This window comes from Numenius arquata, chromosome 7, assembly GCF_964106895.1.
Source record: "Numenius arquata chromosome 7, bNumArq3.hap1.1, whole genome shotgun sequence".
NCBI classification, from domain to species: domain Eukaryota; kingdom Metazoa; phylum Chordata; class Aves; order Charadriiformes; family Scolopacidae; genus Numenius; species Numenius arquata.
In genome coordinates this window covers 29908060-29933138 of record NC_133582.1, presented here as the reverse complement: position 1 = coordinate 29933138, position 25079 = coordinate 29908060, and the positions used below count along the sequence as shown (strand labels likewise).

The 25079-nt window shown below is 38.4% G+C and overlaps 1 protein-coding gene across 1 annotated transcript in view; it reads right to left on the bottom strand.

Annotated features, from left to right (window-relative positions):
- Window positions 1-24743, bottom strand: part of PPP3R1 (protein phosphatase 3 regulatory subunit B, alpha) — a 40551-nt gene extending 15808 nt beyond the window's left edge. Inside the window, exons 1-2 of the mRNA XM_074150275.1 lie at window positions 24475-24743; window positions 1129-1168 (exon numbers count right to left, since the gene is read on the bottom strand). Of these exons, the coding sequence (XP_074006376.1) occupies window positions 1129-1168; window positions 24475-24477 (43 nt within the window). The 5' untranslated portion in view covers window positions 24478-24743. The remainder of the gene's footprint in view (window positions 1-1128; window positions 1169-24474) is intronic.
- Between the last annotated feature and the right edge of the window lie 336 nt (window positions 24744-25079).

Sequence of the window (25079 nt, the reverse complement as noted above, 5' to 3'; positions counted from 1 at the left end):
CTACTGAAGTCTTCAGCAAATATGAAACTTCCACCCACACATCCATATTTAACAAAATATACACTGAAAGCATAAAAGCATAGCAGTGCTGTGGGTAAGGTTCTCAAGTGTTTACAAACTGATGACTCAAATTATAACTCATCTGGACACGTGCATTAGACATAGAGGACTTGCAAATTACTAGCTAAGGCTTCATTTCTCTGGAAAATGGAAAATATTTAGAAAAAGATTCCGCTATGATTATTTATTGTATATTACTGTTTTGACTTATGCGAGCTGGAATTCAGCTATGACCAGCATTGTGAAAGCAATCTAGAAGACACACTCCTATCTTGAATTTATTATCCTGTTAAAAACAAGGTCTGATTCACTGAAGATGAGGAATTTTATCAAGCAGTCCATATGTACATACACAGGTCTATGCATGACTTGGCACTGAAGAAAAATATTCAAGTGAAAAAACAGTTAAAAATAAGTACTTTGAGTGTAACACCACAGAGACGCTTCACAAGACAACCCCTTCTTTGGTCAGCTTCAGGCAAGAAATACTTTGTTATTTTTACAGGGTAGACTGACCCCGTGAGACGGAGCAATGAATTTTATGCTCCCGTGGCCAAAAGCAAGTAACACCAAGTGGCTTCTCACCTAAATGCCTGGTTGTGAGCATACACAGGAAAAAAAATGCCCTTTCAGCCTCAACCTCTCTTTCCTCTGAGGGTGCAAAGGCAGCTTAGGCAACATACTTCACTCCTAACACAGCACAGGCCGCACCATACGCTGCTCTGCATCTCTGAGGTACTGGCACCGACGGAAAAGCCCCACCAGTTGAACTACCAGTTCTAACGCTTCGCTGTACAGACATCTTAACTAACATAAGTTTGTTTCATACTCTAATAGAAAAATTGGAAAAAAAAATATCTTTATACGTTATTTTTTTTAAAGATAGATTGTAAAATCAAAAATCTTTTTTCCAAAGGTAACCCTTTTACCTTTTAATTTCACTCTTTTGGTTACTATATAAACTGCAAAATGTTTCAAGCAATAAATTAATACATGAAAGTTGTACTTGTTGATCTCCGACTAAGATTACCCTCTCTAACAATATAATGTAGGAATTAAGAAACTTACAGTGCGAGCACATTTCCAGCGGGTAGCTTGCCTCATTTCCCTGAAACACAAAAACAGAACAAAGTTACAATTATTCCCAAATTAACTTAGAGGAACTATATTTTCAGCACTGTAAAGATCTTGGGCAATACAAGTTACATTATTAAGAAAAAATGATATACATATATTAAACCAAACAACCACAGGCAGTGTTTTATTTTGATAGGTCGTTACCAAAACATACAAATAAATAAAAAACCATTGAGAGGTTTCCTCTGATGAGAATTCCCACGAACGTATCAGCAGTTCACATGGTAAGAACTTCAATCCCCCATTCTAAACTCCAAAAATCAAACTCACTACTTACATATTGTGCAAATGCTACTTTTCAAGTTAAAATAGTATTTAATTTCAAGACTTCATGTAATCTTCTTACCATTTTACACACAGAAACAGACACGTCCTTATGAATTACCATAACAAACCTTATACAATTAGCCTAAGAAAATCACAGCGTATTTTCTCCCTGGAGCCACCTGCCCACCTCCCCCAAAAAGGACTCACACAGGAAGAGGGATGCAAAAAAGGTGGTTCACAAGACACAAAATTCTGACATAACAACTTTACATTTAAATATTTTTGTGAAGTACTATGTTAGTATGTTCCTGTTTTGTAGCTGAATGGAAAGTTAAACTAAGATTTTAAATCCTGGCTGTGCTGCAACAGTCATGGGAAGAAAAATTAACTTTGAGCATACAGTCACTTTGGACCTGCACATACTGAAATCCACAACTACTGCAACGTGAACGCCAAAAGACACTAAAATTATAAGTTGGTATTTTTTTCCCAAATGTTTCATTTTGAGCCAGAGAAGATCACAATATGCACATGCCTAATATTTTTTCAGAATCAGCCAGCAAAGGAGTGACCAGGTAACTGAAGAGATTCATAACCAAACATTTTCAGAAAATTCTTTATAAGGGAGTGTTTTATACCAAACAAAATATATTTAAGATGAATCTAAGACACGTTCTGTTCAGCAGTGTTTCTCTTATGGTGTGGAGCATGAGGAATTCCATAGCTGAGTACTTGCACAGAAAGACTAATCAGAATTAAACAAATTCATCAGAAATACAGAGATTACTTGACAGAATAAAAAAAAACAAAACACAACAATGAAAAACAGAACTCCATTTAGCCTGGAAGCACGCGATTACACTTCCTAATATGGACAGAAAGGGGCAGAACAAACATCTGATGAATCTAAACATGTCTGAGAGGAGATGTGGTGTTGTGGGGTGTGTGTGTGTTTGCCTTTTTTTTTTACCTCCGCACATTCACTTTGCTTATCCCCCATAATCCACAAGCTCTCTTGCTTCTTTAAGAAGTTAATATACTTGCTTTATAAGCAGAGCAGCAAAAGATACGGCCTTCACTTCTTCCCCCATGTCTACTTACAGCAAGACAAAGTGGCAGAACAGAAATCCCCAAAACCTCAACAGAAACTTACTCTGCTGTGACAGGGAACACAGGAGCACAGCACCACATGGAAAATATTGGATGGAACCCAATCAAAGTCTTAGAAAAAACAGCGAAGACCAAAACAGGTAGTGAAAGCCTAGTATATTTACATGAATATAAAAGGGTAGGGGGTTTAAAATGGGGGAAAACAGAATTTTGAAACAAGAAGAAACAGGAACCAGGGGATCCAGCTAGGCTGCTCAAGATACGAGGTCATGAAGAGGCAAGAAAAACACCAGACTGGAAGGCTGCAAATCAAAGGAGAAAGTTGAATTAAAACCAGTGCACTTATGCACATCCACACACAAATACACAATCATAATTACATCAGAAGACTGTTCTGCTCATTTACATCCTTGTTCAGGTGTTGGGAGGAAGTTAAATTTCCAGCACAAGCTACTGGGATCAATCTGCCTGAAGATGCATAAAATGCTTCTGAAAATAGAGCAGGAAAACTTAAAAAAGGGGATTAACTTTTTTCAGTTCATGAACTGAGTAAGTGTAATGCTTATAAGGAGTCTTACTATGCATCTAGATGCACATGCTAAGCCATAATCAAGTTATCTACATGAAGCAGCCTAAAAAACATATTTGGAGAGCAGCGAAAAAAGTGAATAAACTTCAGCTTAGTTTTTCTGTGAAACAATTACTGCTAAAAAAGAAATGTTAAGAATACTTACCTATCCAGGACCGGAACTTGGAAGTCTACAAAAAATGAGAAAAATCTAGTAAACGACAATGTAAAAATTACATGATTATTCAGTATCAGCTAAGTAGTATTTAAATAAGGTATTTTAAAAAAGTAGTTACCTGCTACTGACATGCTGAATGTTCATCTTCACAGGAGATTCCAAAAGTCTTTTAAGTTTTTCAAAGACTTTAATCCTTTTTTTTTCTTTTTGGTACAAATAGCTGTTCAAGCTACTCATTCCAAGATTCCTGTTTGCACAGCCATGACCTGGACAAACACAAAGGTGTTCTTCCCTACCAAAGACCTGATCCTCAGAGATGAAGATTGATGATAGGTCTTGGGGTCAGGCATTTTTCATCACATTCTGGACAGCAGTACAAAAACATCGCTTATTTATCCCCACACACCATCAGTACGTGTACAAACTATAAGAGATACAATATAAGCCCTGAAACTCAAAGGTTGAATACTTTCTTGCTGTTTAAGAATAGGTAGGGAATAAGATGGAATGTCTAGAGCTACATCCACATTAACGTGTTATGAGAAACAGCAGGGAAGGAAGCACAGCTGTGAAATTTCATGAAGTATCAAATGAGCACCTTTACGAAAAGGAAAAAAAAAAAATCGGGTACACATTTTCATCTGTACAGTTTTAATGCAAAGAATTACCAAAGTTTAACACCAGGACTAGGTAGCATTCTAAAGAACGCCGGAAAACATCACTTTGCACTAGCAGAAAATTTGACAGCTACTGCAAAAGATCATCATAAGCCTTATACAGCAAAATAACACTTCACTGACATATTTTTATTTTATAGTTTTAAAATACTGATGCTCATTTATAAAGACAAAAGTCACTGTAAAATCTCCAGACAGCATGTCATTTCACCTCTGATGCAGAGATGTTGACTTATACACATAAATGTGGAGAGTAACAAGGTTCTTATACAACTCGTAAGATTGCCAACTTAAACTCATTATAATATTACTATTTCCTGCCAGATATATATTTAGCATACCTCACATGAAGTGAGAATATCCTCTCATATACACCATATTAGCACATTTACAAACAAGTAAAACCTGCTTTCCTCAGCAGCATCTGGGCATCACTGCCATACCGCCAGAGTTCAGCTCTTCTCTCTCCAGTCATAAACTTAGAACCTAAGTGGCTGGACAACTACCAATATTTTGAATAACCTCATCCGTTTAAAATATTCTTAAAATTTGTTTTGAATGCTGTTAGATCCATACAAGCTAATTTCTGGTTAAACAGCAGCAAAATCATGACTTATAGACAGAAATAATTACAGATTGAGGAAGAGTCCAGAGTCTACTAACAGAAGGCTGATCAAATTCTGAATACTGCAAAAATATCAGTTTACTAGAGAGAGGTCAAAACATGTCACCAAAGTATTTCAGAAGATCATATGACATGTAGTTTGTCCCTTTAAGAATAAGTATGTTCTTTGCAATTTTATTCCCTAATAATTATTCTCCTTTTCTCTCCTTTCAGCAGCTGTGCCTTTTTACTGATTAAGGGTAACCTATTAATGGACTTTAGTCTTTTTTTCTCCTGTAGATTTTCCATTAAAATGTGTTTCTTGATTCCTCTTTCTTTGGCAGTTACTTCAAATACAAATTGTTCTCTCTTCTTAAGACCAGCTCTACACAGGATCCTCCAAGGTAGGATAGTTAAGGGCAATTATCTTGACAAGTTTCCTCTTAGTAAAAGACATGAAGAGCTGTGGATAGAAAATAAAAACAGAAATTTGCAATTAGCTAAATTAGCAGCAGAATCTAAATTCTTAGCTGCAGTTGTTTATACAAAAGAGCTTGTATGCAGTAAGACATCAGACTACAAAACAGTTCTTTGGCATATATGAGTAGAACACACTTCCTAGCTCTGTTTGTGTATTACTTTTCTGCATGATGTGTATCTTCTTGTGAATAGTTCAGAGAGTTAAATTACAGTGTCAGCCTTCAATAGTTTTCTGCTGTTATAAAAGCAGAAAATGTGTTTAAATGCCAGCCAGCCACAATGTTAGCTTAGGACTTATCTCAAATTTAGTCCTCAGAAGGTGGTGCGTGAGGGACTACAAATACAAATGAAATCCTGGAACGGTTTAAAAGCTAAGATTGTTTCAAAGCTTTTGATTTGTTTCTGCATGCAGACAAAGAATTAATTCAACAAGTGGCAAGAGTAGTCTCCTAAGATCTGTTTAGTACATGTACAGGAGTAAATCTGAGATTTACTACAATTTCTGCAGCAATATACAAAAACGTGTAATAAGGTCATGTTTGTTCTAGGTGGCCTTATACGTGCAAACTGCCTTGACGCCACAGTTACACCTTTGCACCAAAGTTTCCCACAGAAACACAGAAAGTGTTTCTGCATCCATGTTTTGGATGTGTGGGCACATCACGGGGTGTTGTCAACATGCTATATGTTCTGTTTCCTCAATTTGCTCCTGCACCTTCTAATTACTAAATATCTCTGTTATCACAAGAAGCAAACTGCTTTGTGCAAGGGAAACAGTTAACCAGGCCATGTCTGCTGGGGGTCAGAAATGGGGATTATCAAGATAATCAAATTCAATTCTCAAGTTACACAAAAAGCCATTTTCCATCAACCACTACTACAAGTAACAAAGAATGGGAGTGCTAAGAGGAAAGATGGCAGAGGCTGGCAGTCAGTATTTAAGAAGACTCTACTCAAAAGACCCTTCCCTCCTCCACAAACACACAAAACGCCTCTCTATCTTTTCTCATTCTTCTCCATACCACCAAAATTAACAATTAATGAAAATTACCTGTTGCGGAGCATTCTTCTTCCTCCTTGTCCTCCTTCAAGCTCATTTTCCACCTGTGGCCATTTTCACAAAGCTTTAACAATGAAGAACTGCCAGCTTGGCGAAGAGAAGTTTAGTTTTGTTTTGGGGTATTTTAAATTATCGCTGTTAAAGAAGTTACTAGTTAGTTTGGCTGTCACAGGCTGGCACTGAATTCTTCATCAACAACCACCAGTCAAGCTGGCAAACTAAAGAGGATGCTATTTGTTATCAAGGCTGCAAAAACTTCTGCATGGAAAGAAGACGCCACATAGACACATCCACAGTGGTTTAAATATTTGTTAAAATGAATTTCAGACAAAGCCCAGGAAGCTTTAAGCCACTTTAATATTACAATTTCTCAATTAAATGCTGGTCACAAAAGTATACAAGATCTCACCTACTGTAATTTGTACATTTCATACGTGACTTACTGGCGCAATTAAAGGCTAAAAGGAGTTTACCAGAGCACAGATGAAAGACTTACCCAAAGCTTCTGTAGACACCACAACAAATATGGCTTAAAACAAGACAAACAGGAATAAGGTTTGACTGGAAAAAAGCAGCAAGAAAAACACCTTCATCTACTCCATTCAGAAACAAGTGTTAATCTACTTGCATTTTTTTTTGTTAAATCTGGTTAGAAAAAAAAACCAAAACACCCTCATCAAACAAACTACTCAACACAGAGAAGCTGTATCTTAGCCTGAGAGGAGCTCATGAATCAAGAGAAATATGTTCCTGATTATCTTCCAGTATATTTAACAGAAATATCTAATTTTTACACTACAAACAGAAACTTGTAAAGGAGAAGACAGAGATAGGATTGCTAGGGAATTTGGCATTTCTGCTTGACAGAGTAATTAAGTCATCTTTTAGGCTTTTCATTGCAGCCACTAAAAGAAATTCACTTAAAACTGGAATATCAAAACAGTTACCCAAAACCAAGACTGGGTTTAAATTAAGAGCTGATAGTAGTGCAGACTAACTGACAAAATTTAGAAATTAACATTTAAAACAACAAAGCAAGTACTTAGTAGTTGCTTTGCATAAAGGTATTCCAGGCACACAGTGCAAACTCCTCCAAATACTAGCTCCTTGTAATTAGCAGCTCTCTTGTACAAGACTTCTATTCAAGTACTAAGAAAATAAATCTATCTCTGACGTTCTAATGATAAGACTAATGTTGAGTCAGATATTGTGATGCAAAAGAATTAAGCGAAGTCAAGAAATTAGAGGGCATTAAATAAGAAGACATGCAGTTAACAGCAGTGACAGTTTCATTGTTGACCCCAAATTCTCAACCTAGTTTCTAACATCATGACCCACAGAGGGAATTAATGAAATGTTTTAAAATCCTTGACACCTGCTTCACATTCAGTAAGTTCCAAAATTAAATATCTTCTAGCAGTATGCTGTACCACACCTCCCAATCTTACATTATTTTTCCAGGCCACCAACAAATCTATTCACTCTTCTGAGGGGCGGCCTAATTCCTTGCCCATCTAATCCTGAAGCTAAAATAGTATGACGGCAGTTTAAGATGCAAGACTTCCAAGCTGAATCCAACTAAGACGACAATTTATTGAACCTTCACGATTACACAATTTTCACAACCTCTGCTCTGATTATGCCCCACTCAATTTTGTAACCAAAGCTGTGGAAGAGTCCCGTGACATATTTCACAGTCATCATCTTGTCTGGTCAAAAGTCCAATATAGTATCTGAAAGCTGGAAACCATCTCATTCCCCTTCTGGCATTCAGACTGTCAAATCTGGGCACCTTTGTTACCCTTTGGTGTTAACATTCAGTTGTCCACATGTGCTACATACAGAAGGAATTAAACAGGTTACAAATGGGCAAGGAATTCTTAGAAAAAGAAAAGCAAGGGATTACAGAAGAAAAATAAGGAAAGAAAAGGCAAGGAAGAAAAAGCAGCAGCAATAATGATATGAGCTAAGTAGCACAGACCACAAGTGTGACAGTAAAAGACTTGGATATTTAGTTGGTACTTAGGAGCTGTGCTCTCCTGCTGTTCTCTCAATAAAACTTCCCATTAAAATTGATAATTTTTATTATTAACAAAACTCTAGAATTGCTATCGTACACCGAATTCACAGAACGGCACCGGTCACGAACGAAACAGATAACATGGTCTTTACCAAATAAAACTTGGAAAGTCATGTTAGCAAAAGAATAAACACTATTTTTATAGAAGAGTATCTACCATTTGTTTCTTTGAATCTTTAGCCAACCAGAAACACAGTGCATATTACAGCAATGGATTATACTTATTTTCTCCTGGACCCTTGAACACAACACGTAGCTACAAAAACACACTATGAAATTTATGTACTGACCTTAAATTTTGGTATTCATCTAGTACTTCCTATGAGCTGTTAAGATTTCCCTAGGTATACAGAGGTAAGAATGGATTCAACATCCACCAAGTTTAAGGATGCACCCTAAATATTTTAAAACAAACAAACAAACAAATAAACCCCCCATGCTTGAACTTGCTTTTAAGTTATTCCAAGTGGTTTTGGGACACATTTGCTTTCCCAACCATGACTGTTGGTCATTGGGAAAACCCATAAAGCACGAGGAAAAAAAGTTACAGGAATGCTATTTATTCTAGTACAAGAATTTATTTTATTTAGGGATTTCTCTAATGATTTTTAACTTCTCTGACTCAGCTACAACTCAATACTTGAATCTTTTCATGTTGAAGACACTAAACCAAACAGGCCTCTCACAGAAATAAACAAGAGAGAAACTGAAAACTGCTATCACCTAATTCTTGCACCTTAATGCAAAAATGTACACATTTTTCCACTCCAAATTTACCAAGGGATTGTTAACATGTTCTCTATTTTTTATTCATATGCACAAGTATTATCTGAATGTTGCTTCTACAAGAGTTGAAAAAACTGAGAAGCATGTTTTAATGGCCCAGGTAATGTAGTAACTGAAGTGTTAGTTGGTTTAGAAGGACTAATCTTTTCTCTTTAAAAAAAAAATAATCCGAAAGATCTAGAGAAAATGGACAAGTCTCATTTGGGCTTAAAAAAAAAGTATATCTTATTTAGTTAACACATTGTTGTCCAGTCAATTTATGGTTTCCTTTGACAAGGTAGAGGCATTTTCCATTTTTTGGCAGCCACAATTTTCAAGACAATACAACTAGCTAGCAGGATCCAGCCACGACTTCTCAGCATCTCTGTTACAATTCCACCTACCTGTTTAAGGCCAAGAAGATAAACCTGCCAACATACTCTTCCATTCTACCTCCATCTTTAGTTATGGTCTCCATTCTGGGACTACAGCATAAACTGTGCTCTCCCCTATACCTGCTGACAAGTGTAGTCATCATCCCTTGAATCTATGGTAATCCTTTGCCCAAAACTTTCAGTTGCACTTCTTGGAAAGTTTACTAGGATTCTGATAAACCACTGAACTTCTATCAGTGCTCAGCTTTTATGTATGATCTTAACTCAAAGATAAACTACACAAAGGCATAAGGGACAGTATATAGAGCTGCTGTTAATATTCTAGCTCCGTATCTTACCTGAATTCTAATCAACAGCAAACATTAAGGAAGGCTACAAGCATTTTGTAGTTTAAAAAGGGCAGCGCTGGAAAGAAAAACCACAGCTAGCTTTAACTTACCTTTGGAAGGAGAAGATTTCAACTTTTACATGTGTTATCCCCAAAGTAGCCTAAATTTGCTAATCCTGCCTCTAAAGAAAACACACTGTGACCTTCAGTACTGGATGAACTCAAAAAAAGATTAATACCTAATTCTTGAACATGGCATTTAAATTGTAGACATCAGAGATAATGAACCAAGGCAAAGGGGATTGCCGGATTTGGATTACAGTAGAGATCAAGCCAGGTTAAAGCTGTTACACCATTCTGGCATTGTTGTTCTTTGCAAATACAGTGATTAAGTGTTATAATTCCCTTTGCCTCCTTTAAAAAAGGAAAAGTTTTACTACAAAAACCTTATTTTGGATACATTTATTCAATTTGTTCACAAAAGTAGTGATGATTCTTTAGAAGATTCTTCCCTCCCGGATGTACAGCGGGTCCTACCACATCCCCTCCCAGGACCTGGGAAGCAAGAAAGACTACACAAGCCTTCAGAAAAGCCTGCAGTTTACTCCTTAGTCACCATCTAATCCAGTCCTGGCTCTGTTCAAGCTCTGTCAGTCATTTTAAGGGAAGCCACTTGTCCTCTGGCTGGCAGTTGGCCAGTCACTTCTGCTATGCTTTATTTAAATCCTCCACTGTCCACGGGTCTCCTCCAAAATGAGATATTAATGGCTTAAGGCCTTCACAGTCAAGTAGCTATTCTAGGATATCACAGGGAAGCCCTAAACCAATGAAGCAAGAAGGGAACCTGAAATTAGAGACAGCTACTGTTGCCAAAGCCTCTACCAGACAGGAAAACTAAAGGAATCAAGACTCTAATTATAAGAGGATTCAGCCTTTATCTTTAATATGCCCTTTTGCTTTACTAACATTAAAAGGAAAGACAGAAATAAAACATATATATAGTCAAATAGAATAAAAAATTGAACGCAAAGAGTTTAGGACCGATAAGCAACCTGTAAAGTCTGTTCAGTTACAGCAGGGATTATATGATTTATCTTCATACACATAAATGGTGTAGCTTTTCCTATCTGAACTCTGTCACAACTGCAGAGCTTTCAGCAAAAATCTAAACTTGCATGACCTTGAAGACAGGATAAAGTACCTGGTTTAATCGCATATCTACATATACACACACACAACACTATTTACTCATCTGCAGATAAACTGAAAGTGACCTCAAAAAAAAAGTCACCTAAGACACAATGAAACGTAAGGACCTAGTGGAAACACCAAAGAAAGCAGTTTGTAAAACTGCTTAAGAAGAAAACATGATCATAGATGGAAGACAGCTCCACTGCAAAGTCCATTTCCTGAATTTGGAAAAGAAAAGGGGCCACCAACTCAGAGCACACTGATAACACCATTCACTACATACATGTCAATCCCCAGAAGTTATCTAACACAAGTTCTATGTAGACAATAAAAACCTAAAGGATAACTGGATTGCTTTAAACAACATAACTCCGTTGTTGCATCTCTGATGTGTGAATATTAAAGCCTTCTGTTCTACTTAATGACCTCCCTGACAGAGTTTGCAGTGTCAGGTACAGATAATTAACAGTGCTACAGACAGTTTTTAAAACAAGATGAGGCAGAGAAAAGATTGTGTCACATTTAGAAAACTACCAAATAAATCTCATTATTTGAAGACTAGCAAAACATCCTATGTACGAGAAATCACAAACTCTCATACAAAATAACAAGATCTCTCATTGCAAAAACTTCCATAAGCACTGCAACCTGCAAATAGAACTAGAGAGAAAGAGTCACAGGAACAGAAGTGTTTACTTCATGAGCTAAGGTACCATTCCCTGTGTGCTATCAGACAATTTCAATTTGGCAGTTCCCTGCTACTACTCTTGAGAGGCAACAATCCAGTCTACTTATGCAATCACTATAGAGCTGGCATTTCTAAAGCTTGCATCACTCTTGAAAATTCTAAGAACCCTGTAATTTTAAGTGCATAAATGAATAATGAACTCTTCAAAAGTCAAGGAAAGGAGTTTCCCAGAAAGATTCTGAAGGAACACAAACTTCAGTGGGGGAACAACGAAGTTCTGTCACCACTAAATCAAAGTTCTGAAGTTCTGATGCAATTAAGAGTTGACATTAAAAAGTCTTTGGGGTGAGACAGATTGGTCCTCCATTGCTTCTCACCAAAAATTTGCAAGACAGTATTTATTTTTATTGTTATAACATAAATAACATTTATTTGTTAACATAATGGTTTCACCTACAAAACCTCTTACTAGGTTTACTACGCAAGCCTCTTCGCTGAAGTTTATTCAATTCCCTTAGCTAAAGGGACGACAGCAGACTTCTTTCCCAACTTTAAAGGTAATTGCAATCGTTTCCAAATCCATCCACCCCATGCCTGTGCTGTTAACACTGACAAAGAACACGCTAGTGAAAAGGAAAACAAGACCATGCTGTCCAACCAGGAAATCTGTAATCCAAGTACAAAACAAAGTAGAAGATAAAGAAGACTGCAAGGCAACAGACATATCAATAACAAATTTAAAAAAATAAATCTTTATGCATAACAAAAGTGGAGCTGAAGAGTTCTAGAGAGCATTTCAAAGAAGGTAATTTGTTTTCTCAGTACACAGTGCAAAAGCTTATAATAAACAGCGTGGGTGAAAGCGTAAAACATGACTTAAGATTATAACAAGGGACTAAAGTGTCATGGGATTATCAATTAAGGGTCAACATCTTAATAACAAAGAAATGACATCAACTTACAATTAATGGGATACTAAAAGGAAACAAAAAACAAAGTGTATCATGTTGATCTTGTTCTTCAGGACACTGATGGAAACGAATTGGTTATCAGGCATTTATGATCTTCTCTGATTTAATTACTTCATTAATAAGAAGGAATTTTTTCCATTCATTGATGAATAAGAACATAGAAAATCCAAGCAACTGCAAGCAGTAAGTTGTGTCATGCTTGTGTGAAAGAACAACTTCAGATTTGGAAAAATAAAGTAACATATAGAGCAAAGGAAGCAAAACTTCATTCAAAACATTAAGCCAAAGTATGCAAGCATCACTGAGAACCTGGAGGGACTACAAAGTCACACAGTTTTCACCAGTAATTAAAACAGATCATACTTAAACTATTATTTAGCATCTTCTAGTCTGTCCAATGAAGAAAGACAAAACTACCCCAAAAGAGTCAAAACCCGCAGTTTTACAGGTCAAATATTTAGCAGGCAGTTAAAGCTCTTTCAGCTTCTCCCTTTCTCTGTAACAATTTGGAGATAAAACAGTTTTTGTATGAAGTACCTTCCCAGAAACCAGACAATGTTCAAAACTTCCACTCCAACACAAAGCATTAAACAGTGGTCCATTAAAACAGAGAATTAATCACTGGCTGACCTACATAGAAATAGGAACAGTTACTTTACAAGAAGATACTAACTTGACCAAAAGCCATATTGAAATATAATTTGCTATATATATATATATAGATATACTCTCATGAGGCTGCTTTCAATTACACCAATTTAATTCTCAGTACTTCCAGGTACTATAAAACCAAAAAGAACTAGGAAGCTTCAGGAAACAGCTCTCTAGAACAATCCCAGTGAAAACTCCGCCAAGTTAATTGGCAGTTCAATACCTCCCTCCAAAAATGTAACAGAAACAGTAAAAAAATTAGTTATATTCTCTATAATGCTTCTACAGTCAAGGACTTTTGCCACTGGATTGATAAGGGATGTGAAAGGTAGGCTTTCTTTTCTCTGCATTGTTTTTTAAACATGCTTTAGTATGTTGTGTAAATTACTGTCACTGAAAGTTAAAGTATTTGTTACTTGCAAATGTAAACTTATTTTTGGAGTAATTTTCAAAAAGCTAAAGGCAAGAGTTATGAACAGCTGTGGAATCAAACACTCTACCTCTTCAAAATACAATTTGTGACACTCCAAATACAAAAAAAACCTAAGGGCAGCCCAGCCTTCTGAAGTTTCTGAACTTCCCGATTGTGCTTGTACCAAGACCAGATACAGCACTGTAAGCCCTAACTCTACAGGCAGGAAGAAAACTGATAGTCATTAGACCAGTTTCACACTCCTACTCCTCAGCAACGCTATGAGCATTAGAAAGGAGTAATAATACTTCTTGCAGAGGGTTTTCCAGAAGTAGAGAAGGAGATATGGTGGTCACGGAACCTCAAGTAGAGAAAACAAACCTCCCCCTCCAGCTTCTGCAAGAAATGGCTACAGGCCTGCACGTGACTGATCAGCTGGATCCCGTGTATGTGTCGGCACATATGAAAGATGAGAACCCAGCTGGAGATGAAATGGAGCATGTTATGCTCCAACAGCAACCGACAAACATACAAATTAATGTGTTTGTTCCCAACGTATCTGTTCAAGTTCCCTCACCACAAACTGGTCGCTCACTCGTGCAAGCAAAGAATGGGAGATCAGTATCAGAAAGTAAGATTAGAAGGCTTTGTTTTTTCAGGGGGTTTTAGTCAGAGCAGATTCTCTGTACTGCTGCAAGAGGTATTTGTTGAGGGAAAATAGCAAAAATACATTCTAGAAATGAAGATAACAGATTATACTGCATCAGGTAACAGTATTATACTACTTACTGTAAAAGACTATACTACAGTTGAATATAATGCCCTATTCACAGAAAGGTTGTAAATACTCAAGAACAATGTGACCAATGCATCTTTCTCTACCAACTGATTATCCTAAATTTGAGATTTTAACAGTGTATTCAGGAATGAGTGAACTGCAAAGGTTAATGCTTTGGGAGCAGATATCTTTAAACAGATGGAAGAAGGCCTGGAGGAAAAAGAAAGCTGATGCAACTTTACTGCATACAACACTCTACTAGCAGCTTAAAAGAGCTGAATATCCTCGAGCCGGGAACTTTAAGTATCAGTTCAGAGAATACCATCAATTGACACAGGCTATGCTACAAGGACTTAAAAGTTTCAGGAAAGTCACCCAGGTCAACGTACAGGACTTGATCTAATGGTACAAGAGCACAGAAACAGGTTGCATAAGTAGATGCTGTCATCAGCCTTTCTTCCCATTTAAGGAACTTATAAACAGTTTAATACCACTTAGTGAGAAAAAGTGAAATCTGAGTTTGACAGAACAGATAAGTGTCTTACGGCTGGCCAACGAGAAAATATAAAAAGGAAACAAGTATAGCAAAAAAAGATCACAAAGGGAAGTACAAAACTGGTAAAATGTAATTCAGGATCTATCATAAAAGAGGCTGAAGCACGCTGCAAGGAATTGTGTAAAGGACATGTATCTGAAAACAGAAAAAAAAGTTCAAAAATTGGATCTGGACAAGAATAGAAAACCGTCAAGGAGGCAAAGATGTAGAAATGGGCAAGATGTGCAAATCAAAGGAAGAAGCAGACTGTGCTGAAGGGGAGTTGTTGCATAGATACAGAACCTGCAAAATAGAGACTTTATTGCAGGATTTTAACCATGTCTAATAGCTAACACTAATCTTAATACTTAGTTCTTTTTTCTTTTTTTCAAAAGGAAAATAACTTCATCAGAACTTAGAGCTGTCAGCTATTAAACTGAGACATTTTAACAAGCTCTGGTTTAGTTTATGCCACTCAAGGACTCATGAAGAATTCAGTAAAGAATAAAGATGAGTCATATGGTTTGAAAACAGGCCCTGCCAACACTGTGATCCAATACAGAGGGATCAAAACCATTACAATTAAAATATCAAGAATTTTACAAAACATTAAGCTGGAAGACCTGTTAAGTGAATACTTAGAATTTCCAGCAAATTAGGAATTTATTTTCTGAAAAAGTTCCGGATCAAAGGAAATCAAAATGAAACACAATCAAACACAAATACCACAGTGCTCTCAATTAAGGTTTTCACTGCTATGGAATATTGCAAAATCTCAAAACAGTTTTCTTTACATGACCTGTGTCATGGAGAAAATACTGACTTTTTTTTAATCATAACGCTGAGGTCATGTTCGTTCAGGAGTTGTTTATATGAAGTAATATTCAAAAGCAATTAAAATGATAGAATATCTTAGGTTAAGTTCTTTAAGGGCAGGAACTGATTTGTTTTTTTATATTTATGTACAGGAATGTAAATATCTAACATACAGGATCAAATACAGTCATCTACCACTTCTGTTACAAACTAATAAAAGGGTACTCAGAAGATTACATTAGAATTCCAACCCAGTTCCAGTAGCTTATCAACAATCATATGCCAAATGTTTGAAGAATTATCCAAAAATCTTACTTACTTATAGATGTTACTATTATTTTTGGTAAAGATCCATAGCACTTGCTAAAGAAGATTCCTTCATCCTGTCAGAAATCAAAGCTTATTTAAAGCTTTAACTAGCAATAAAATTAAAAACAGCTGTCCTGAAGAACTGTAAATTTTCATAAATTCTAAATGTACACACAAAGCAGCATTAGAAAAATTATTGGTATTTACAGGGTCCACAGGTCCCAAAATAAGTCAAGTAGGTGCACCCCTCCAGAGCCTCAGTGACTTCCAGTAATAATTATCAGTTGCTCTAGAGGCTCACAATCAAAAATCTGGTTGTCCTAGTCCAAGTACAAATAACCGCATCCATTCCCCAAAGACTATCTGACACAACTATGCACATATACATGATTTGCTCACAGAGCCATAGGCTACCTACCATCTCTTTGCTACTTCCCATCTTAGTTCTTCATAGGCCACACTTCCAAAAATTTACTGCTTGCAACCCTTAAAGGCAGCATATTATTTGTATACATTTGTCCACCAGTCTGTAATTTGAACTGCAAATCAAAGGCACTTGTAATTTTAAAATAAGCGGTTTAACTACTCTTTAAGATGCTGGTTAACATGGATTGACTTGACAAAACATTAAATGACACCACACAGATGCTGAACGATACCTCTGAGAAAGTAGCCAAGATACAGCCATTGCTAAAAACCACCCACTTTCTCACTCAAACCAACTCTTCCTAATTTTTCTACCTCCCCTCAATTTTAGTCCCCTTTACACATAAGACTTTTGTTTTCTCACCCAGAAAGGGAATCTGGCTACCTTCTAGCCCACTGTTCATTTTTTCAAAGCCTCTCAAAAGACAGTTTTTCAGAATTGAACTCTGGCAAACTCAACGGCACCAATACTACAGTGGCACTCTAACATTCAAGACCACGCAAGATTCAAACTTACTAACCTGTCATATTTTATGTTACATTTATCACTAATCTGATTTTCCAATGCACTGAAATAAAAAACTGACACCAGGGGTACCCAATGCAAATGCTTTAATCTTATTAATAAAATAACCAAACGGTGTTTTGAATTAAATACTTTAGAAAAACTAACACAATTTTTATAAAAATTTCTGAAAAAGTTTAAGAATAAGTAGGGAACAGTTATTTTACTAGATGCCCCTATGAAGGACAGCGATTAGAGTGCTAAGATACTCCATTTAAATATAAAACTCAAGACTATTTATTCATATGGCATTTTTTGTTATTGCTATTTAGACGTTCTCCTATTTATCATTATTTTTTTCTACATGGCTTTTATCTGTGAAACCTGTGAAGTGTTCCTTCAGTGTTATCAAAAAAATTGACGAATGACTGCTTAGATACCAAGGTGCTAAGCCTGTTAAGCAGCGGCTCAATACTAAATTAAACTTCCCCAAGGGAACATCATTATACACACAACACTGAGAAAGCAGTTCAGGCATCATGCACAAGTAGTACACGAGCAGTTCTCCTTCATAAGCTCAGGTCTAAAGTACTATCTGTGGTATTTGTCTCAGAAAAACTCCTTTTGAAGTCCTCTCTGCCAGCCACAGTATCGTTGAGCAGAGGGAATTCAAGTGACTTCTTTCAACCTCAGTGGTGCTGTTCAGAACCTGCACAGTCAGCAGTGAAACAGCAGTTGGTTTGTCTTTTACTACCTATTACAAAAAATCTAAACCACCTGATAAACATACATAGAAGAGCTATTCACAGGGCTACATGGAGAATGGGTAGAAAAAGAGAGGAGTACTGTACCTGAGGTCTTCCTTCCCAAACTTTCCAGCTGCTTAAAATAAATGTTAAAAAGCCCCCATATTTGTCACAAATATACCAGAAGAAGAAAAGAAGTTCCATGGCATTTCAGGATGATCCTGTGGTTATATTCTTGTTAGAATCACAGCTGAATCCACTTTTCCAGTAGCTGAGTTTCTTCCCGGAAACATATAAACCCTGGCTTCCTATCTCTTACCCCATCCCTCCGAATTCTGACTAAAGTTCTTTAACTAACAAATGTCTTACTACATTTTTTAATTCCTACTTTACCTAACTCAGGTGATAGAAAGCGTTTGTGAACTTCAAGCTGCCTGCATAAGGTTTTTGAAATAGGCACAGTACCAGCTTATTGGGAGAGTTCTGGTTCTTTGCCTTAACAGTTTGCTTAAAAACATCCATCAACAACAGACTTCACAAATATCCACCTGAGTCTATTAAATGGGCACAACCTGCTTAAGGATTGGAAACCACGATTTTTATTAGTGGTTCATGAACAATGCTGTCCTTTCATCCAAAGCATTTAAAGGGTTTCTGAGACTTCTTTAACACAGTTAAAGATGATTATTTATATGGCTAGGGATTCTTCCTTATTTGTGGAACAGAGTATCAATAGCAGGGCCGACTCACTGTCAAGTTACAAGCAAGTCAGATACAGTCTCCAGCCTGTTCTGCACCATCTACATAGTTTTGCCAAGCAGTTAAAGCTGTGGTTGTGCTAGGTACAATCTAAAAGCAACATAAAACATTTTAATGGTCTTTCTGTACATGAAAAAGGCCTAATAAAATATAGTTACCAAATTAAAATTTTGAAGTTACACATTTAGAAAGCTACATAAAATGTCAAGATTAAATTTTCCTATTTAAAAGAACTGTCACTCCAAGAGTCACTTCACTTGAAAGATGTGGGTTTTATTCTTAAACACACCTGAAACTTTAAAAAAAAAACAAACCTCTCCACAAACTTTTGCCATTCCAATGACATAGAACAGACCTGAATAGGAAGATAAGCCATAGTTTAAGTTTACTCCCAGTTAAACTTATCTCGATATTCAATATTACTAAAGAAATACAGTATTTCAAACGGTGACCAAAATAATCTAGCAACATTGTATGTCAAGCAGAATATATTGCTTCTGGTCTTGTACTAAAATCATTACAAAACCATGAATTTCAAGTCATTTGAGCTGCCTGATCATTGATCCAGGACAACAGCAGTGAAAATATTCCCAGAATACTTGAATTAGTATACTAAAAGACCTATCTATTCCAGATTAAAAGACGTTGGTCCATATCCAAGTGTGTCCCACCTCATTCAGCACAATAAGGCAATCTTTGCAGCAGATCTTTCTCAAACTGCTGGTGTCAAGATTACTTTAGGCCACTGACATCTAAGAAACTGAATAGCTTTTATGGGATATGGAAGGCCCATTTCCAGGTCTAATCTTTAGAAGAAGTCACTTTAAGTGCCTAAGACAATGCTACAGAAATGTTGAAAGGTAGTGTATGACCAAGCTTTAAATCACCACACACCATCACATGCTTTTAAGCCAAATGGACAACGTACAGCACGTTTTTAGTGGCTGCATTCTAACTCCAATAATTCATCAGCCTCAAGACCTCAAAATTCCTAGCAGTTAATTTGTTTTAGACTTAATCTTTTCAGAGCTACAACCATATTATCCATTTCCGACATCGCATCCTAATGTTAACTTCTGAACAATAAAGAGAGCCTTGGATAAGTTATTACCCCACCATGACCTCAACCTTTTTCATTTGTAGAACAAGGACAGTATTTATCAGCTTCACAAGAGCACAGCAAGATACACTCTTACGGTCTTTCGGAAAGAAAGAACATGTTTAAGTAATTTATATAATCAGTACAACCAATAAAATTCTTATAGTTTCCAGGAGTTCCAACTTTTTTTCTGTTTTAATTAACAGGGGCATGAAAGTAAAACGAGATATTTATTTTCTTACAATATCCTGCTCAGAAGGTTTCAACTGTGTAACCTTTAAGCACAAGCACTTTTCTCTCCCCTCTTTTGATGTAGATCCATGCCTCTCATCATTCCTTCCCCATCACTTTAATCTTTACTCCCCCATCCTTGCAGTGCTCGCTCCTCCAGAAGCAGAGGAGTTTGATCATGACAAGGACATCACACAGCAGCACCTTCCCTATTTCTGATGATGATTTCGGCAAAGAACTAGTATGTAGGAAGCGTGGGAACAGCCAGCCCCCTTTGCCCCTGTGGTCTTTCTGCAGGGAACACACAGGAACAAACAAGTTTCGGAAAAGAGAAAAACATATAGGCCAGAAGAAGGAAAGTATGGAAAAATAGGGAAATGTGTCACTAAATGAACCGACTGCTAATCAACAAAGAGCAGTGAAGGGTAATTTTTCTCCTAATTAGAAATTCACAAATGATACTACCCAGAGCAGGGAGAACAGACTGGAGGAAAGAGAAGGGGCAAGGAAATCAAGAGCAAATTGCTCTCAAGAAGTCATATATTAGCTCAAATTACAAAAGTTTTTCCTATGAACACAATTTTTGGCCACCATTTCATACAGTTTCATGCTCAACTACCATTCAGACCTACAACATTTTAGGAGAGGATACAATTGTCTTCAACAAAACTTAGCTAAAAACAGGCAGCAAAAAGGGTGAGGGAAAGCACAAAAAATTCTTTTACTAGCAGGGAAATCAAAGCAATGTTGAAAAATCTTAAGCAAGTGTAATTTATGAATTACAGCAGAGTAACACTATTAAGCACACAGACAATTAAAGAAAGCTATTCCTTCTGCAACACTGTCAGGTAAGCACTGATGCAATACTCAGCTGTAAGAAAGCTGTAAGACCTTCATTGCTAGATTCAGTTCTCCTTGAAAGTATGCATTCCATTAACCAAAACTGATGAACTTTTTTCTTATAGTAGCCTGGCTACACCTTAACAGCTTTTTGTATGTCTTTCTGACATACAAAAACAAGGGAAATGAGGAGGCAGAAGCAAACCAAGAAACAGTTTGGCACTAAAAATGTGCATTTCTGCCTCATTTGTTTCCCCAGAAATACCAGAATTACTGAAACCTCCTTTTCTGGCACTGATTGACAGAAGATAGCCCCATTTCCTTCAAGGTGTGAATAAAAAAAAAACCAACACAATTTACATGTTATTAATCTCACTCCCTGAAAGCTTCCCTTTCAGTGCTGTCAGATGCCTTAGAAGATGAATATTCTGAAGTTCCTAAGGCATGCCCACCACAAACCATTCCTCCTTAAACTACTCAATGTTCATTCCTCCCTATTGTTAAATCAATAGTTTAACCATATAAAGACAGAATTCTACCACAGAAATAGTGAAAAAATATAATTACTTTTTAAAAAGTCTCTTTCCCCCTCCATCAACAGGATCTGTTTTCCTTTGTAGATCACAGAGTTAAGCGAACTTGCATATTCAAATTGGCCTCTAAACTATACCTCTGAAAATGACTTCCAAAATAAAATCTTTTATTAAACAAACTGGCTTAAATAAGCCTACCAAATAATTCTTAAGACCTACACATGAGCTTCATGGTTTGAATCCTAGACCAGTTACTGCACCTGTGGCAGAAGACCACCAACAGGCTGTAAGATGTAAGACAAACCATGCAAGTGCCCCTCAGTTTACAAAACTCAACTGACTATTCAGACATTTGTAATGATTAGCAGTGAAATTATAATTTGGTAATGGAATAACTAGTTTTTTCTTCAGCTAAGAACCAACTTATTTAACACCCTCCCTGCTAAATAGTAAATGATGATTTGTTTTATTGCAAAAAATGGTTTGGTGGTTCTCAGCTTCAGTAATTTAGAAACACTGTTAGATCAGCTTCAGCTGGAGAAAATGCACCAGCAGCACCACTATTCAGGCAAAGTGAGTCAAAACAACCAAACAGAGCCTAGGTAAGAAGATGGGTGCACTACATAACGTGGTGTGGGTGACTCCTGTAGACAGAAGTCTGTGTCTTCTGACCTACAACGATAAAGCTTAAGAGCTGGTCATGAACCAGAATGCCGACCATCCCAAGAAAACAGAATTTAGCTATCCAAAGGAAAGATTGTTTAATAGCATCTATCTGTGCTATTTACCTTTTCCTAGAAAATACCACTCATAGGAAAAATTTGCTAAGTCAACTCTGACAGAAATAGCATACCAACATTACTTTTAGCATTATGTAATGGACTCATCATCTTATGCTCTGCCTGACAGATTATTTTAGAACTGGCTATGTCAAACCATCCAGAACTACATTCTTTGACTCACTAGATGTTTATGTTTTATCTTAAGCTACCTACTATGAACACAACAATACGTTCACCTCTTTCTTCACTATAACTGTCAGGTCTCTGGTCCTAAAGAACACAAAAGAAATAGTACTCCAAATGAAAAAGAATTGCACTATTCTAATAAAGGCTGAAAAAAGGTCTTCTCTACTTCTTCATTAAAAGTGAACTCTTTCAGTGAAAATATCCACAGGGTAACAACAGTAAGAAGAATGGCGACTTAAATGAAATGTGTTTTTTTTAAATGTTTATCAGCTGTTTAGTTTTAGCTTGATTTTCAGGCTACAAGGCACCTAAGATCAGGTGTTATCAGAACCAGCATACTGATACAGCTACAGTGAAAACTCTACTGATGTTTTTACTGCTTACGTGAGCGAACAAGCACCTTTACTGGTAAGAGACAATATCCATCATACCTTTTTTCCCAGCATCTGCACTTACACGTTGCTATTGATCATACACAAATACTGATCAAGAAGTCACGAAATAATAATCAACATGATTATACCATCAAAAGATGCTAGGACAGCTTTAGTTACAACAGAATGGAGGAAAAAATAATCAAAGTTAATCATACGTGAAAGGTTCATTACAGGTCACTGACACATACACAGGCATCATGGTTAAGTAACATTTTCTTTCCTTTTATGCATGTTAGCATATCTCATCAGGCAAGCCTTTTGAGAACACAATTTTCACAGAAGACCCAACTAATGGCAATAAGAGCACAACTGCTGTGTGGAAGATGATCGCTGTTCATCTAAATACTCATAGCAATTAGCAATATTGCAACTATGGTGTAATTTCTAATCACAGCCTTTTTCTTTTTAAGTCTCGACTTCATTAATACCTTATTCTCAAAATACGAGCCTTCTTTTCTCACAGTCTTCACGTACCCCAAGACTGCGTGAAGGCATTCAGTGACCACATTGGTTTAGTCCACAACTGAAACCAAACCTTTATACATTTCAAAATATTTCTCCAAATGCACATCTAACAGACATTAAAGTGTACATGTAAAGACAGCCTGACCATAGCACATCAGTTTCCACTGAAACTTTATTTTTTAAAAGAAAAGACTGCAACCCCCTGCTTAAAAAAACAAAAGGAAAACCATTTTTGGCTCCCAGGCCTTGTGAGATCTAATGCGAAATGTGATAAAACAGCTAGCCTTGTTCTAAAAGGGTTAAGAACGAAAAAGTTTAAACCACTTATATTTCTCCAGCTGTAAAACCAAAATACTGCCATACTCTTCCTGCAGCCAGGGTACTGGATAATTTAGGCTAAAATAAATGTTTATTAAAAAAGGGCGTTGATTTCTTGGCAGCGGTGAAAAGCAGGAGACACCCCTAGTGTCGACGTAAAATACTACAGGACTCCATACTGTATCTCTGGGCTAATTTTACGGCAGTAAAAGGGAAATTTAAACCGTCATGATTTAAAAAACAGAGCAACTCAAACAGACACACCTGGACATATCGCATACCTTCTTCTTGCAGTCTCAAACCCCACATGCCTATCATATTTGAAGTGTCAGCTTTCTAAACCCCGACCAATTAAAGTATACATTATCTAGCCTGTTTCCCTGCCATGGGCTACGTGCATTATAGCTTTCCGGTCTGCACATGAACCGAAAAACGCTGCTGCACCAAGGGCGGGGGGGGGGAGGGGGGAGGGAAGGAGGGGGAACCCTATTTGAGATTGCAAAACAACCCCCCCAACAAGACATCGCTACCAAAATGCCGGGCTCGCTTAGGGCGCTGCCGATACATCTGGAAAACAGATGAAGCGTAGGCCAGGGAAGGCGAACCCACACCCCCACACCCCCCGAGGACCGAGGGGAAGGCGAACCCCCCCCAGCCAAGGACCGAGGGGGGGGGGGAGGGGGCGGTGTGAGGTGAGGGGGTGCCGGGAAGGGCCGAAGCCGCTGAGCGCTGCCGAGGCGGGGGAGGGAGTAGGCGGGGGGGCAGCAGGGCAGACGGCGGCAGCCGTGGGCGGCGGAGGGGAAGCGGGGGGACGCGCCTGCCCCCGGGGAGAAGCGCGGGGCGGCCGCAGCGGCGGCCCAGGGGGAAGGGAGGGAGAAAGGGGGAAGCCCAGCGAGAGACGTGGACGGCTGGGGGCGGGAGGCGGAGGAGACGGGTCAGAGGCAGGGCAGCAGCGGCGAGGCGGAGCGGCGGCCGGGCCGAGCCGGGCCGCGAGGGTGTGAGGAGACGAGGGAATAGCCCCACAGCCCGGCCCGGTCTGGAATATTCCAGCGGGGAAAAGGGAAGCTCTGCAGGGAGGGTCCCTCACCATGGCGGCGGGTGGGCGTTCAGGCGTCTACCCCGCAGCTGAATCCACCGAGCCCCGGCCTCGCTGTTCCGCGTCCGGCCTCGTCGCTGCCGCCGCCGCCCGGCTCCGGCTCGCGGCTCCCTTCACTGCGGCAGTGGCTCGCGCTCACCCGCAACGACGCGCGGGGAGGGAGGGAGGGGGCGCGATCGGCGCTAACGCTGGGCGGCGGAGGGAAGGAGGGAGGGGGGACAACTGGGGGGGGCGGAGCATCCCACATCCGGGCACCCGCCGCTCTCGGGGGGGGGGGGCGGGGTGCGGCGCGGCCGTGACGTCAGGCAGCGAGGCAGGGGAGGGAAGGGAGTACAAAATGGCGGTGGGGTGAGGGTGGAAGGGAGTGAATGTAGGTGAGCGGGGGTGGATGATGGCGGTGGCTTTGCTGGCTTCCTTAAGAGTGGAGAGGTGGGAGGCTTTGTGAAGGTTGGGGCGTCTCCGAGGGGCTACTCTGCCGCCAGGAGGTCCCTTTTGTAAGGTGGTGTTACCAGAAGACAGGCCTGTGCCTGCTCCCTTAGGCCTAAGGGCAGCTTCCCTCAGGTGTTCCAGGGCCTGGTAGAGCTGCTGGTTGTCCT